At 38.7% G+C, this 17,833-nt stretch overlaps 1 protein-coding gene across 4 annotated transcripts in view; it reads right to left on the reverse strand.

Annotated features, from left to right (window-relative positions):
* Window positions 1-672: 672 nt before the first annotated feature.
* LOC117340223 (E3 ubiquitin-protein ligase CBL-B-like) overlaps window positions 673-17,833 on the reverse strand; it is a 51,462-nt gene continuing 34,301 nt past the window's right edge. The window contains exons 6-12 of one of the 4 annotated variants that reach the window (XM_033901975.1): window positions 17,366-17,530; window positions 17,194-17,247; window positions 16,734-16,867; window positions 9,742-9,851; window positions 5,445-5,642; window positions 3,039-3,129; window positions 673-1,408 (exon numbers count right to left, since the gene is read on the reverse strand). In XM_033901975.1, coding sequence (XP_033757866.1) covers window positions 1,162-1,408; window positions 3,039-3,129; window positions 5,445-5,642; window positions 9,742-9,851; window positions 16,734-16,867; window positions 17,194-17,247; window positions 17,366-17,530 — 999 coding nt within the window. In that variant the 3' untranslated portion in view covers window positions 673-1,161. Of the gene's footprint in view, window positions 1,409-3,038; window positions 3,151-5,444; window positions 5,643-9,741; window positions 9,852-16,733; window positions 16,868-17,193; window positions 17,248-17,365; window positions 17,531-17,833 lie in introns of all 4 variants that reach the window. The other 3 variants (XM_033901974.1, XM_033901977.1, XM_033901976.1) reach the window with 3 other exon arrangements.

Here is a 17,833-nt window from a genome sequence, read left to right on the forward strand (position 1 = left end):
CAGTGATCAAACAGCAGGGTGAATGAGCATAAATGAAATTGTTATGTGAGCTTTGTGAAATATAAACATTACTTGGTAATGAACTCTAACAGGAAACTGTTGTACTTGATAACCACCTCCCCAATATCTCGTAATGGAACCACCCAAGCTTCTATTGGCTGAATCATTAATTAGATAGTTTTAGGGGTGAACTATACAGTCCAAGTGTTTTAATCATAGTTTTAGGACTAAACAATAGGTTGAATTATCAATTATATAGTTTTAGGTTGAATTATCAATTATATAGTTTAAGGGGTGACCAATAGCATGAACCATTAATCATATAGTTTATGGTTAAACAATAGGCTGAACTATTAATTATATAGTTTTAGGGGTGACCAATAGGCGGAGTCTTTTAATTACAGGTTTAGGGAAGAAAAATAGTGTGATTCATTAATTATACAGTTTAGGGGTGACCAATATAGCCTGAGTCCTGTAATTATAGTGGTGCACAGCTTACTGTTACATCAATTTTCCTTTTAGGAAAGCAGACTTATAATTAAATAGAAGTGATAATTTCTTATTTTCTGAAATTTCATCGAATAAGTGAGCTTATTACACATTTATGAAAAGTATAAATTTCACAACTTTGTAACAATGTAAGCTATTGTAATTAATAATCTAGGCTACTGATCATGAAGTGAAATGTCACTTTATTGTAGTATGACAGAAATTTCTATGAATTTTGATGTTGGCAAAGTGTCGAATTCAGTATGTACATTTTCATTGCTTTCATTGAGGTGTACAGATCTGAGTCATCTTAACAGCCACAGACACATTTCTGGTACGGTATCAGAATTCAAACTAAGACATACTTCTCACGAGAAAATTAAGGCATATCATTTTATTACAAAATATTATCTTTGTCTCAGTATCATCCTATTGAATGAATAAAAATGTCAGCCATCTTATAGGACACCCTGATTTTCGCAATGCTCTGGAGTTTCAATAGAAACAGCCAATTAAAGGTAAGTTGTCCATTACCACATAGTGGAAGAGTATAGATATTTTTAAAAAATTCACTAAAATGAGGAATTAAATTAATATTCAATTTCCTCAAAATATATTCACTAGTATGCTATGTGTAAAATTGTAATCACTATTAGAATTCCTTAATACGTCCTACATCTCTGTGCTGACATTTCTCACAAACGTTTTCAGGATCTCCTCTGCCATCTGAATGTTATTTCTGGCAACACGTAGAGCATCCACAACTTGCAGTCTGTCATAGCCTTTAGAGATGAGAAAATCCACACGCACCTCGTCAACACTGTTTTCATTCATACTGTCTGAGAATTCGTTGGCCTTATCACGATTCCGCACAGGAAGTGGTATATCACCACGGATAGTAGCACCACTGTCTAGCTTCCTGCAAACATTACACAAAATACACCTTTAATGCAAAAGAATTTCACTAACATACAAGGAAAACTTCAATCCGAGCTATTTTGTTTACTTCTCAGGAAGCTTACCCACAGACCCTTAAAGGTGTCATAAAACAATGAAAAACACTTTTGTATCTGACAAACTGTTGTGTAACATATATCTAATAATTGAATTTATCAATGTTATGTTTGCACTGTGTTTACAGTGAGGGGCACCCGTGGGGTGACTATGGGGCATTGAGTGTATTGGGTAACGTAGCGCGAGATGCGCGTGCTTTACCTGTGATACAGGTGAGTTCTACAGGTGTACTAGGTACGTGGGTCATTCAAGCTTTTGCAGCGCACCTCGACAGACCAGCGTACCTCGACAGACGTTATAGTGACCCCCCCCCCCTCCCCCTCCCCGCAAGGTCAATAGGTTCCAAAGTCAAGGTCAAATTTTGTTTTTGACACTATGGAGCAAAGTTGGTTAGAATTAATAAAGGATCCAGTTGACTAAGGGTCACGATTAGATCAAAGGTTTTTAAATGACTTTTTCTTTTTAATTAATGAAACAGAATTAAACATCTTAACTTTTAAATATATCAATCTGATATTGTAAAGATATGATAAAAGAACACAGGGGATGTCATTTACAGTGTTTTTCACCCTGATCCTCAGTGATAAAAGAACACAGGGGATGTCATTTACAGTGTTTCTGACCCCGATCCTCAGTCATATTTGAAAGTTGGATTTGGCCCTGTGGTGGGGATTTGGTGAGGTACAGGTAAATGATACCCCCTGTGTGAAGACCTCTACTTGAGAGTAAAGACAGTAAACAGACATTGGAACATCTCAGACAGAAAAAGTGAAAACAACACTGGCCCTGTTATCAACTGAGTTTCTAACATGACAGATTACCTATTGAAATGTTACCTACATTTAAACGTTGGCTTAATATAAATTCACAATAACGACCATTTAGACCAAAGGCCTGGCTGCCAGTAAGCATGTCATTTCAATCACAATATCATCATGATCAGCATTCCTGGTATCAATTAGCAGAGACTTATTTTGGTAGAAACTAGATATTTTTTGTGGAATTTTAAGGTATCTTGTTTTGAGAAATAGCAAATAACAAACTCTCACAAAATTCAAAGTGGCCACATGGGCCCAGTTGTTCAAAAGGTGATTAGCTTAATCACTTGATGAGTGAAAATTTTATTTCTTATTTGTTGCGAAACCTGTGAGTATATCATCTTTTAATTGTGCCAGTTGGAAGATAATTAAGAATTACAGAATTTCATAATGTTTTGTCAAACAAGTTCTACCAGAAATTATAATATCAGGATTTGTAAAATGTTGTTAAAATGTGATTAGCCTAATCACCTTTTGAACAACTGGGCCCTGTTGGCCATATTATATTATACATTCCAATCAGTCTCCATATGGAACATACACAATTGGGGGCTATTAGGAACATGTGATATCTTCAGGTCTGACCAGTACCAAAATTGACCTTGCACAACCAGGGGCCGGGATAACTTACTATTAAATTTGATAATGGCTGATCCAGTGCTTCTCCAGAAAAGGGAGATAATCAGATTTTTTTAAGGGACATGTTTTTTCTCTTACCGGTTGTTTTCTGGTGGTTTCCTAGGTGCAGGTAACGGTGGCAAGTCATAATCTGTTGGGACACGTCTCAATGGGGCGTTAGCTCCGGAACCTGTTAGGGAAAAAATAGTTCCTGTAAATACAAGACCATGAAAAGAGGTAAGCCAAGCAAGGGTTATAGTTCAAGCAACCAGACCAATATGTTGAAGGTGAAACAGCTCATTAGTTCTGATTCTTTTGTTAATTTTTAACGACAGAGGACCCAAATCAGTTAATTACAAGTGTAAACAAACGGGCCCATCTTGTCGTCTGAATTCCCAGTCAACTGATATGCAGCTCATGAATAATTTGTTGGAAGATCAATTCAATCTATGTGAATTTCTAAGCTCATTTAGAATATAGAGCTTCATCTTATATAACATTGTATTTATCTACTGAATACTGTTAGGTATATATAGCAGTGTTAAAAACTCGCCAAATTTCCCGGTTTGACCTGGGTTATTTTTAGATCACCCAGAGCAAATAATAACCTAATTGACCTGTCTGGTTTTCACATAACACACATTTTAGATTCAAGACCCTTGATGATCTGGATTTACAGAACTTGTTGAAGGTAATCTTTATATACAGGACAAATGTACAATGTACTGGTACAAATGTTTGCCTGAATCTATAACATTACACACGGACTGTTGTAATCACCTAAATTACGTTATTGGCACCACATCTGTTTGTTGCACCGTTTTTAAAAGCCTGTGACCCAATTTTTTATTATCAGAGGTTGGCAACAATGATATATATATATATGGTGTATTGGATCACTAATGAAGTACTAAGGTGATTGAATTGTTTAGATGTGCAAGAGATGGTAGTTGTAAGTTCATGGAGTTTCAGGAGAATTGAATCATTAATAAGCAAAGACATTGTAAATCTATTTATAGTAACCCTGTGACCTCATCTTAACCACAGTGGTTGAATGCAAACTTGAATTTATTAGGATTTATTAGGAAACATTATGGACGCAGGCTGAAACCCTCTATATCCATATCCAGTAAATTATAAAGAAATAATAACTAAATAATATCAGTCCGGTGCAATGTACATGTAGCATTTGGAGATTATTGTTCTTTATATATAAATCGGTTATTTTTCCAATAATTGTCCAACAGGATTTCAAACTGATAAACAGTTTCTGCATTTATAACATGTTGGGGAAGACTGTTCCAGAGATCAACAATTCGATAGCTAAAGAAGTATTTCCTTGCATCCCGTCGACATCGTTTTTTGAAAATTTTCTGGGAGTGACCTCTAGTTCTGTTGTTATTGTCCATTTGGAAAAAGTTTTTCGTTACTCGACTATCATATATATTGTTCATTATTTTAAAAACATTGATGACATCTCCTCTAGTTCTCCAATGTGAAAGTGTTGGAAGATTTAATCTTTCCAAACGTTCCGAATACAATAGCGTTTTAAGTCCTGGGATGAGTTTAGTTGCCCTCCTCTGCACATTTTCAATCAGATCAATATCGTTAATTCTGAAAGGGTTCCAGACACTCTCAGCATATTCAAGATGGGGCCTTACTAGTGCTTTTAATAGTAATGCAAACATTGATTCATCTAAATACACAAATGATCTCCGTATCAATCCAACTATGCTTGAACAAGAGATGAAAGTCCTGATTAAGTATATAAATTTTTCACGAAAATAAAAACATTAATGGAGCGAGAAGAGAGAGGACAGATGTTTTATATTCATCGTGAAGGGATGATAAAGGTGAATAAATACGGGTCAACGTGTATAAAAACTATTATGTGTAGTTATAGTTATAAATGGTGCACATAACGCAGGCTGTAAGATATGAATGGTTATCTTTAACAAATGGTGTGCTATATTTGATTGTGGTGAGTAGAAATCAGCACCAGTAGAAATGCAGAGTTTGGTCTGGAGGGCAAGAAAGCATAATATTGACACACAAAATATAAAATAGCATGTAGATAAGAGATACAATATATGCATTGTGATGCAGTTCCCATCATATACGAAAAGTACATGTAAGTGTTAAGTGATACACATAATCTAGAATATATATAGTCTATGTGCTACACATAAACTGGTGAAAAGTACACGTAAGTGTTAAGTGATACACATAATCTAAAATATATATAGTCTATGTGCTACACATAAACTGGTGAAAAGTACACGTAAGTGTTAAGTGATACACATAATCTAAAATATATATAGTCTATGTGCTACACATAAACTGGTGAAAAGTACACGTAAGTGTTAAGTGATACACATAATCTAAAATATATATAGTCTATGTGCTACACATAAACTGGTGAAAAGTACACGTAAGTGTTAAGTGATACACATAATCTAAAATATATATAGTCTATGTGCTACACATAAACTAGTGATATCATACCTCCTTTGTGGCCAGACAACTCATTGTGGTTTTGCGTGGTGTCTGAGCTACTGTGTGGAGAGTTTGCTGTGTGGTGTAATTCAAAAGCTGAAATGGAGTCAGGAGGGAAGGAAGAGGGAGGAAAATGTCCACCATAGTTCTCGCTCACTGGAATAGCATTTGTTGGAACATCGTAGCGAAGCTCAGCATAAGAAATACCTACAGGAAGAGAGAGCGGAAGGAAAACACTGATAATAAATAGAAAAGCAGCAGAGTACATTCAAGAGGTACATCCTCCTATCCAATTATCAGTTCATGCTCTCAACAGTGAAATTCTGTTAATAAAGAGTAGGATATCGAGTGATGTGGGAAGGTCACGTAACATACTAATATAGAATGTGAGGATGGTGATATAGAATGTGAGGGAGGATGGTGATATAGAATGTGAGGGAGGATGGTGATATAGAATGTGAGGGAGGATGGTAATATAGAATGTGAGGGAGGATGGTGATATAGAATGTGAGGGAGGATGGTAATATAGGAATGTGAGTGAGGGAGGATGGAATCTAGAATGTGAGGGAGGTGTGATATAGATGTTGAGGGAGATGGGTTGTTATATAATGTGAGGGAGGATTGTGATATAGAATGTGAGGGAGGATGGTCTATTGCATGTGAGGGAGGATGGGACATAATTGAGGACGGATGAATATAAAGTGAGGGGGTGGTAATATAAAGTGTGCGGGAGGATGGTATTATGTGCCTGCGGCTTGTTAGAATGTGGGGGTGGTGATATCAGAATGGAGGGAGGATGGTGATATGTGTGAAGGAGGGTGGTAATATAGATGTGCGGGAGGATGTATATCATGTGGGGGAGCGATGGTGTTTATAGAATGTGAAGGAGGATGGTAAATAATGTGAGGGAGGGGTATATCTAATGTAAAGGAGGATGGTAATATCCGAATTCGGAGGATGTGATAAATGTTGAGGGAGGATGGTGAATCAGTCCTGAGGGAGGTGGTAATATAGAATTTTTGAGGAGGATGGAATATAGAATGGAGGGAGATTGTAATGATGTGAGGGAGGATGGTAATTAAATGTTGAGGGAGGAGGGATTATAGAATGTGAGGGAGGATGGTCATATTGATGTGAGGAGGAGGTACATAATGTGAGGAGGTGGTATATATAATTGGGGAGGGTGGTAATATAGAGTGAGGAGGATGGAAAAATGTGAGGGAGGATTTATAGAATCGGGAGATGGTAATATAGAATGTGAGGGGGATGGAAATAGAATGTGAGGGAGGAGGTAAATAGAATGTGGGGAGGGATGTATATAGAATTGAGGAGGGTTTACATAGCATGTGAGGGAGGATGGTAATATAGCATGTGAGGGAAGATGGTGTATAGAATGTATGGCAGGTGGTGATCATATCGTGAGGGAGGATCGGTAAAAGAATGTGGGAGGATGGTGTGATATAAATGTAGGGGAGGATGGTGATAATAATGTGAGGGAGGGGGTGATATAGAATGTGAGGGAGGATGGTAATATATGATGTGAGGGAGGATGGTGACATAATGTGAGGGAGGATGGTAATATATAATGTGAGGGAGGGTGGTAATATAGAATGTGAGGGAGGATGGTAATATAATGTGAGGGAGGATGGTGATATAGAATGTGAGGGAGTGGGATATAAATGTGACGGGAGGATGGTGCTCATAGAATGGAGGGAGGGGGTATTAGATGTGGGAGGATGGTAAATAATGTAGGGAGGATGGTGATATAGAATGGAAGGGGGATGGGATATATAATTGAGGAGGTGGTAATATAATTGAGGGAGGAGGTAATTATAGATGTGAGGTGCGGAGGTGATCCAGATTTGTGAGGGCGGATGGCTGCTAGAATGTGAGGGAGGATGATATAGAATGTAGGGAGGATGTAATATAGAAGTGAGGGAGGATGGTAATATAGAATGTGAGAGAGGATGGTAATAGAATGTGAGGGAGGATGGTAATATAGAATGTGAGGGAGGATGGTGATATAGAATGTGAGGGAGGATGGTGATATAGAATGTGAGGGAGGATGGTGATATAGAATGTGAGGGAGGATGGTAATATAGAATGTGAGGGAGGATGGTAATATAGAATGTGAGGGAGGATGGTAATATAGAATGCGAGGGAGGATGGTAATATAGAATGTGAGGGAGGATGGTAATATAGAATGTGAGGGAGGATGGTAATATAGAATGTGAGGGAGGATGGTGATATAGAATGTGAGGGAGGGTGGTAATATAGAATGTGAGGGAGGATGGTGATATAGAATGTGAGGGAGGATGGTAATATAGAATGTGAGGGAGGATGGTAATATAGAATGTGAGGGAGGATGGTAATATAGAATGTGAGGGAGGATGGTAATATAGAATGTGAGGGAGGATGGTAATATAGAATGTGAGGGAGGATGGTAATATAGAATGTGAGGGAGGATGGTAATATAATGTGAGGGAGGATGGTAATATAATGTGAGGGAGGATGGTAATATAGAATGTGAGGAAGGATGGTAATATAGAATGTGAGGAAGGATGGTAATATAATGTGAGGGAGGATGGTAATATAATGTGAGGGAGGATGGTGATATAGAATGTGAGGGAGGATGGTAATACAGAATGTGAGGATGGTAATATATAATGTGAGGGAGGATGGTGATATAGAATGTGAGGGAGGATGGTGATATAGAATGTGAGGGAGGATGGTGATATAGAATGTGAGGGAGGATGGTGATATAGAATGTGAGGGAGGATGGTAATATAGAATGTGAGGGAGGATGGTGATATAGAATGTGAGGGAGGATGGTAATATAGAATGTGAGGGAGGATGGTGATATAGAATGTGAGGGAGGATGGTGATATAGAATGTGAGGGAGGATGGTAATACAGAATGTGAGGATGGTAATATATAATGTGAGGGAGGATGGTGATATAGAATGTGAGGGAGGATGGTGATATAGAATGTGAGGGAGGATGGTGATATAGAATGTGAGGGAGGATGGTGATATAGAATGTGAGGGAGGATGGTAATATAGAATGTGAGGGAGGATGGTGATATAGAATGTGGGGGAGGATGGTAATATAGAATGTGAGGGAGGATGGTAATATAGAATGTGAGGGAGGATGGTGATATAGAATGTGAGGGAGGATGGTAATATAGAATGTGAGGGAGGATGGTGAGATAGAATGTGAGGGAGGATGGTAATATAGAATGTGAGGGAGGATGGTAATATAGAATGTGAGGGAGGATGGTAATATAGAATGTGAGGGAGAATGGTAATATAGAATATTGATTGATGGCGTGTTTAAGGGAGAGGGAGGGAAATATTGATTGGATGTTTTGGGATGGAGAGGGAAATATTGATTGGGTGGTGTTGGGAGGGAGAGGGAAATATTGATTGGATGTTTTGGGAGGGAGAGGGAAATATTGATTGGGTGTTTTGGGATGGAGAGGGAAATATTGATTGGATGTTTTGGGAGGGAGAGGGAAATATTGATTGGATGTTTTGGGAGGGAGAGGGAAATACTGATTGGATGTTTTGGGAGGGAGAGGGAAATACTGATTGGGTGTTTTGGGAGGGAGAGGGAAATACTGATTGGGTGTTTTGGGAGGGAGAGGGAAATACTGATTGGATGTTTTGGGAGGGAGAGGGAAATACTGATTGGGTGTTTTGGGAGGGAGAGGGAAATACTGATTGGATGTTTTGGGAGAGAGAGGGAAATACTGATTGGATGTTTTGGGAGGGAGAGGGAAATATTGATTGGATGGTTTGAAAGGGAGAGGGAAATACTGATTGGATGTTTTGGGAGGTAGGGAAATATTGATTGGGTGGTTTTGGGAGAGGGAGGGAAATATTGATTGGATGTTTTGGAAGAGGGAGGGAAATACTGATTGGATGTTTTGGGAGGGAGGGAAATATTGATTGGGTGGTTTTGGGAGAGGGAGGGAAATATTGATTGGATGTTTTGGGAGGGAGAGGGAAATATTGATTGGATGTTTTGGGAGGGAGAGGGAAATATTGATTGGGTGTTTTGGGATGGAGAGGGAAATATTGATTGGGTGGTTTTTGGAGGGAGGGAAATATTGATTGGGTGGTTTTGGGAGAGGGAGGGAAATATTGATTGGATGTTTTGGAAGAGGGAGGGAAATATTGATTGGGTGGTGTTGGGAGGGAGAGGGAAATATTGATTGGATGTTTTGGGAGGGAGAGGGAAATATTGATTGGATGTTTTGGGAGGGAGAGGGAAATATTGACTGGATGTTTTGGGAGGCTACATACCTGTTCCATCACTGGCCTCTGTACATACGTTCTTTGGCACGGGTTGGGGAATAAGATGTTTATCCTGTTGAGCATCCTCTACTGGTGGTGTAGGGGGCAGCTGTCTGCGACTGCAATATACAATAACTTCCTGCTTAATTAATCACTAATTAATAACTAGGCTTTTGTTGAAGTCAATAACAAGGAAACCAAACTCAGTTATGACAGTAAAACTAGTCATGTAAGTCACGCCAACATGACAACAGTTGGATTTTCAATCCTTTTACGTTAATTTCATCACAAACATGTCCATCTGACCCTAATTTGTTTGATGTCTAAAGTATTCTGGTCTTGGACATGATAATTGTTCCAACAAGAGATCCCAGAGAGACCTTTACAGAAGTGTTATCGTGATCCTACATTATTGAGGCATATTTAGCTTAATTAGATCTAGATGTTGAATTGAACACTAGACGTGATATCAAATTTTAAAATAAAAATGTAGCGAGCCGCCATATTGTTTACATTAAGAACCTTAACATTAATCTGGTGCTGAGGCCAACGAATCAAAACTTGAATAATGTCAGCTAAGCCTGTCAACTATAGTTGACAATGGGGAAGAGGGAGCATCTTATGTTCCAATCAGTCTCAAAATAAAACATACACAAATGGGGACCGAGGGGAACCGACATGTGAAATTTGATAAAGATCCCTGAAGAACTATAGCAGTAATAGCAGTAATAAACTTCAACATGTCAAAATTCAAAATGGCCATCTGTCAGCCATTTTGGTTCGCATCAGTCAAGATGATTTTCCTCAAACAGCACACGACAAACTGGAGAGGAAACAGTTTCACAATAAGAACTGTAAAAATGTGGAACAGCTTATCAGAAGACATTTTATCAGCTCCAAATATTAATATATCTAAAAATAGATTGGATAAATTCTGGAGTAATCATGATATTGTATATAACCATAGAGCAACCATAACATCACCGGAAAATGAACTTTAAATGATATGAATTGTTTAAAAAATATTGAGTCCGGTGTAGAGGAACATGTTGTGTTCCTGTACTGGGAATATACTATACTAACAATACTATAAGACTCTATCATATGTGGTCATGTAGGATAGGGATATTCCACCCGAGGGGTCACAAAATGTGGTAAAACCCGAGGCTCCGCCGAGAGTTTTACCACATTTTGTGACCCAGAGGGTGAAATATCCCTATCCTACATGAACCACATATGATTGAGTATTTTTCTCTCATTCCCCAACCTAAAATATGCAAAAATAGGCACTATCTGTCGATAGCTTTTTCAGATAGACGCCTTTTTTTCTCAATCCAAACTTTTTTTTCTACTGCATATAATAAAAAAGAACAGCGCCAATCGATTTACCATACCCCATATATGCAAACAGTGTTTGCTGTTCTAAAAAGGAAGGAAACCATTCATTTCCACAGTCTAACGATGTTTCAGCAGCCCTGTCATTGCAAGCGAAGCCAAATCACTTGATGTCGGCCAAGCTAGTGTGTCCTTTCGCGTGAAAATATAGTTCCATGTTTTATTAATAAAAAACAATAAAAGAACGTGTTTTTTTTGACATAATTTATATCATAAATAAAAAAAATTATTATCTGATTACATCATTATCTTAATTCAATGTATTGTTGAAATGTTTAAATCACGGAGAGATTTAAAGTACCGGCGACCTACTTTTGTATCATTGTGCGTGCGTGGCTATCCTACACCGGAAGCGAGGTAATACACACACAGCAAGCATGGGTGTATTTACCTGGACAGACCAGTATGATACCGGTAGGGATGAGAGAATATACTATATTTAACATTAAACTATTAGTGACTTCACTCAAAAAGTACTTCCGTAAGTAAATTCCGGTTCAGAAGGTTAGCTTGTGTAATCTGTTATACCCTAGGGGTACTCCTTTAACATCAGAGACCGCTGGTCAGCTGATTTATTTCCTGGTTTTTGTGCTGACTGTGACCTTTAATATTTCCCAAGCACTCTTTCTTTGATGCATGTTCCGCCGTCAAATCAGTGCGGAAAGAAAGATGTGTTTATATCTCTATTTATAGCTAAATCTTGTAGACAAATACATGTGTACTTACAGTTTATGCATCAATTACTGTAAACGTACTTATTTTAGCGCAATCAAATTTTAGCTCATTTGCAGATTTTAGCCAGTTAGCGCAATGATGAATTAGCGCATCCACAGAACTTTCTATAGAAATAAAACGTACAAAAAGTAATTAGCGCAATCATAATTTAGCGCAAGGCTTCCAGCGTGAAATGCGCTAAAATAAAATTACTGCTAAAATATGTATATTTACAGTATCCCATTTAAATGTTCTAATCACTATAAAATAGCATCTAAATAATTAGTTATCACATGAGAATCTCTCAGGTGAAGTTCATGGCTGAGTTGACCTAACTTTCAAACATGGCCGTTTTGGTCAATGCAAAAGACAAATTTATGTTTTATACAAAACAAATACTAGTACAGAAAGGATCATGGCAATTCTGTTTTTATTTCCCATATGAGTACTTCCATTCCATTTTTATATAACATGACCTTTCTGTATCTCTTTGGTAGAGAGTGCCGATGTTCTGTCATCTTGACATTGGAAGAGCAAAAAAGTAATATTTATTCATTATTTTTGCGAAAGGATTTAAATTTCATCTTTGATTGGTAGCGAGGACTAAAACTCCATGATGATTTGCAGCATGCAGCAAACGCAAAATGTTATTGAAATCCAAACTTTAAAAATGTGACAGCTAGCATCGGGGTTAATCGCCATAGGGATGTTAGAGGTAACACAGCATCTATCATAAATTTCTCGCCGTGTCAACCTCTAACATTGCTGGAGTAACCGTAGGGGTTGACAGAGGAATTTCTCACATCTTAAACTGGAGATAAACCGGTGAACTGTGGGAGAAAGCATTATCAATGATATGGATATTCAAACCTGCCTTAGCAACCCCTCAATTTAGCAGCTCCCTGTCATATGTGACCATTTTTTTTTGCTCCAAATGTTAGTTATTTTACTAGCTACCTGGATAAGGCAACCACATGTCAAACACAACTAACAACCACCTGTCAAACACAACTAACAACCACCTGTCAAACACAACTAACAACCACCTGTCAAACACGACTAACAACCACCTGTCAAACATAACTAACAACCACCTGTCAAACATAACTAACAACCACCTGTAAAACATAACTAACAACCACCTGTCAAACACGACTAACAACCAACGGTCAGACACGACTAACAACCACCTGTCAAACACGACTAACAACCAACGGTCAAACACGACTAACAACCACCTGTCAAACACAACTAACAACCACCTGTCAAACATAACTAACAACCACCTGTCAAACATAACTAACAACCACCTGTCAAACACGACTAACAACCACCTGTCAAACACGACTAACAACCACCTATCAAACACGACTAACAACCACCTGTCAAACATGACTAACAACCACCTGTCAAACACGACTAACAACCACCTGTCAAACATAACTAACAACCACCTGTCAAACATGACTAACAACCACCTGTCAAACATGACTAACAACCACCTGTCAAACATAACTAACAACCACCTGTCAAACATAACTAACAACCACCTGTCAAACACAACTAACAACCACCTGTCAAACACGACTAACAACCACCTGTCAAACATGACTAACAACCACCTGTCAAACACGACTAACAACCACCTGTCAAACATAACTAACAACCACCTGTCAAACATGACTAACAACCACCTGTCAAACATAACTAACAACCACCTGTCAAACACGACTAACAACCACCTGTCAAACACAACTAACAACCACCGGTCAAACATAACTAACAACCACCTGTCAAACACGACTAACAACCACCTGTCAAACACTACTAACAACCACCTGTCAAACACGACTAACAACCACCTGTCAAACACGACTAACAACCACCTGTCAAACACGACTAACAACCACCTGTCAATTAAACATGACTAACAACCACCTGTCAAACATGACTAACAACCACCTGTCAAACATGACTAACAACCACCTGTCAAACATGACTAACAACCACCTGTCAAACACGACTAACAACCACCTGTCAAACACAACTAACAACCACCTGTCAAACATAACTAACAACCACCTGTCAAACATGACTAACAACCACCTGTCAAACACGACTAACAACCACCTGTCAAACATAACTAACAACCACCTGTCAAACACGACTAACAACCACCTGTCAAACACGACTAACAACCACCTGTCAAACATGACTAACAACCACCTGTCAAACACGACTAACAACCACCTGTCAAACACGACTAACAACCACCTGTCAAACACGACTAACAACCACCTGTCAAACACGACTAACAACCACCTATCAAACACGACTAACAACCACCTGTCAAACATGACTAACAACCACCTGTCAAACACGACTAACAACCACCTGTCAAACATAACTAACAACCACCTGTCAAACATGACTAACAACCACCTGTCAAACATGACTAACAACCACCTGTCAAACATGACTAACAACCACCTGTCAAACATGACTAACAACCACCTGTCAAACATGACTAACAACCACCTGTCAAACACGATTAACAACCACCTGTCAAACACGACTAACAACCACCTGTCAAACACGACTAACAACCACCTGTCAAACATAACTAACAACCACCTGTCAAACATGACTAACAACCACCTGTCAAACATAACTAACAACCACCTGTCAAACACGACTAACAACCACCTGTCAAACACGACTAACAACCACCTGTCAAACACAACTAACAACCACCGGTCAAACATAACTAACAACCACCTGTCAAACATGACTAACAACCACCTGTCAAACACTACTAACAACCACCTGTCAAACACGACTAACAACCACCTGTCAAACATGACTAACAACCACCTGTCAAACACGACTAACAACCACCTGTCAAACACGACTAACAACCACCTGTCAAACACGACTAACAACCACCTGTCAAACACGACTAACAACCACCTGTCAAACATGACTAACAACCACCTGTCAAACATAACTAACAACCACCTGTCAAACATGACTAACAACCACCTGTCAAACACGACTAACAACCACCTGTCAAACATAACTAACAACCACCTGTCAAACATAACTAACAACCACCTGTCAAACACGACTAACAACCACCTGTCAAACACGACTAACAACCACCTGTCAAACATAACTAACAACCACCTGTCAAACACGACTAACAACCACCTGTCAAACACGACTAACAACCACCTGTCAAACATAACTAACAACCACCTGTCAAACATAACTAACAACCACCTGTCAAACACGACTAACAACCACCTGTCAAACATGACTAACAACCACCTGTCAAACATGACTAACAACCACCTGTCAAACATGACTAACAACCACCTGTCAAACACGACTAACAACCACCTGTCAAACACGACTAACAACCACCTGTCAAACACGACTAACAACCATCTGGCGAACATGACTAACAACCACCTGTCAAAGATAACTAACAACCACCTGTCAAACATGACTAACAACCACCTGTCCAACATGACTAACAACCACCTGTCAAACATAACTAACAACCACCTGTCAAACATGACTAACAACCACCTGTCAAACATGACTAACAACCACCTGTCAAACACGACTAACAACCACCTGTCAAACACGACTAACAACCACCTGTCAAACACGACTAACAACCACCTGTCAAACATGACTAACAACCACCTGTCAAACATAACTAACAACCACCTGTCAAACATGACTAACAACCACCTGTCAAACACGACTAACAACCACCTGTCAAACATAACTAACAACCACCTGTCAAACATAACTAACAACCACCTGTCAAACACGACTAACAACCACCTGTCAAACACGACTAACAACCACCTGTCAAACATGACTAACAACCACCTGTCAAACATAACTAACAACCACCTGTCAAACACGACTAACAACCACCTGTCAAACACGACTAACAACCACCTGTCAAACATGACTAACAACCACCTGTCAAACACGACTAACAACCACCTGTCAAACATAACTAACAACCACCTGTCAAACATAACTAACAACCACCTGTCAAACACGACTAACAACCACTTGTCAAACATAACTAACAACCATCTGTCAAACATAACTAACAACCACCTGTCAAACATAACTAACAACCACCTGTCAAACACAACTAACAACCACCTGTCAAACACGACTAACAACCACCTGTCAAACATAACTAACAACCACCTGTCAAACATAACTAACAACCACCTGTCAAACATGACTAACAACCACCTGTCAAACATAACTAACAACCACCTGTCAAACATGACTAACAACCACCTGTCAAACATGACTAACAACCAACTGTCAAACATGACTAACAACCACATGTCAAACATGACTAACAACCACCTGTCAAACATAACTAACAACCACCTGTCAAACTTAACTAACAACCACCTGTCAAACACGACTAACAACCATTAACTTGACCAAATTTTAGCATTGCACTAATATTCATGCTGTACATAAATTAGTGCATTAATAGCAGAGCAAAAAGCACTAAAATAAGATTACTGCTAATAAAATAAGATTACGGATAAGATAAGATTACAGATAAGATAAGATTACGGATAAGATAAGATTACGGATAAAATAAGATTACAGATAAGATAAGATTACGGATAAGATAAGCATGTTTACAGTGTGGAATCCAATGTAATTACAAACTTTCCTATTCGTGCCATTTTGTTCCTTAAACCTGGATTAAAAGACAACTTGTCGAATGTAAACTTTTTCATTTGCTCCCTTGCAACGTCATATATATTCAAAATTAGAGAGCTTTCAACAGTAGCATATCTGGTCGGTAACGGGGCTCCCTACAGGATACCTACTGAGGAGGTTTTGGTGATGATGTAGGCGATACATTAGGTGATGGAGCTGGTGAGGCTCTCCGCGGGGGGACTGGTGGGGGTAAATCTCGTTTTGGAACACTTGGGGACTCAAACGGTGACCGGTTGTCTCGACACTGAAACATCAAAAAAGTCTGCATAGTAAATAAATAACTTTTTATTTCATCTAATCGGTTTTCATACAAATGAAAGTATATAGACAGTGTATTGTACAAAATTATTGGTATGGGTGCTTTGAATTTTTTTTTTTCTTTCCTTCATATTTATAGTATCAATGCAAGCTCATTGCAACACTAACTCATGAAATCTGCAAGTATGGTGTAACCCAACTTCATTGCTCGGGATTCTGTGGAGCATTGTTACAATATCATTGCTAAATGCTATACACATAAGACATAAGACTACATGGCACAGTTTAATCTATAAACAGAATACAACTTACCCTGTTAACAGCACTAAGGGCCTGGAGACTGTTGGACGCCCACTGACCGGAGTCCTGTACAGGAAAACAAGGACACCTTTGTGAATCAACTAAGTAATCAACAGTAAGCAGCAGAGTAATACCACTGACAAAGGTGATTTGAGGATGGTAGGCTAAAAATGATGGAGCTTACCAAAACATCTGGATCATCATCGTCATCCAAGTTAGTGTGGGTATTTATGGAGCGGTACATATCATTACCTCGGCAGTGGCCGTGTGGGGTGAATGGATCAACTACAACCTGTTCTGTCCCTTTGATCTCACACCGACAGAAAGGACACCCTTGACCATCGGAATCCTGATAAGGAAAACAAGAGATTCAAGAATCATCAAGACATCCACCTAATGAAGGATCTAAGAATGCCCAGCTTCCTGAGAAATAGCAAAAAGATTTTTAAAAAGCGGCCGTTTGTTCGCCATTTTGTTGTCGAATCAGTCTCAACGTTGATCATGCACCTATCTAAAAAATTGACAAAAATCTATCAAGAACTTTCTAATAAATATTAATAAAAAACTTTAACAGTAAAAATTTTCAATTTCGTTTTCCATTCAGTCTAAAAATTTTGACCATACACAACTATAAACCAAGCAGAACACAGCA

This window comes from Pecten maximus, chromosome 13 (assembly GCF_902652985.1).
Source record: "Pecten maximus chromosome 13, xPecMax1.1, whole genome shotgun sequence".
Classification (NCBI taxonomy): Eukaryota; Metazoa; Mollusca; class Bivalvia; order Pectinida; family Pectinidae; genus Pecten; species Pecten maximus.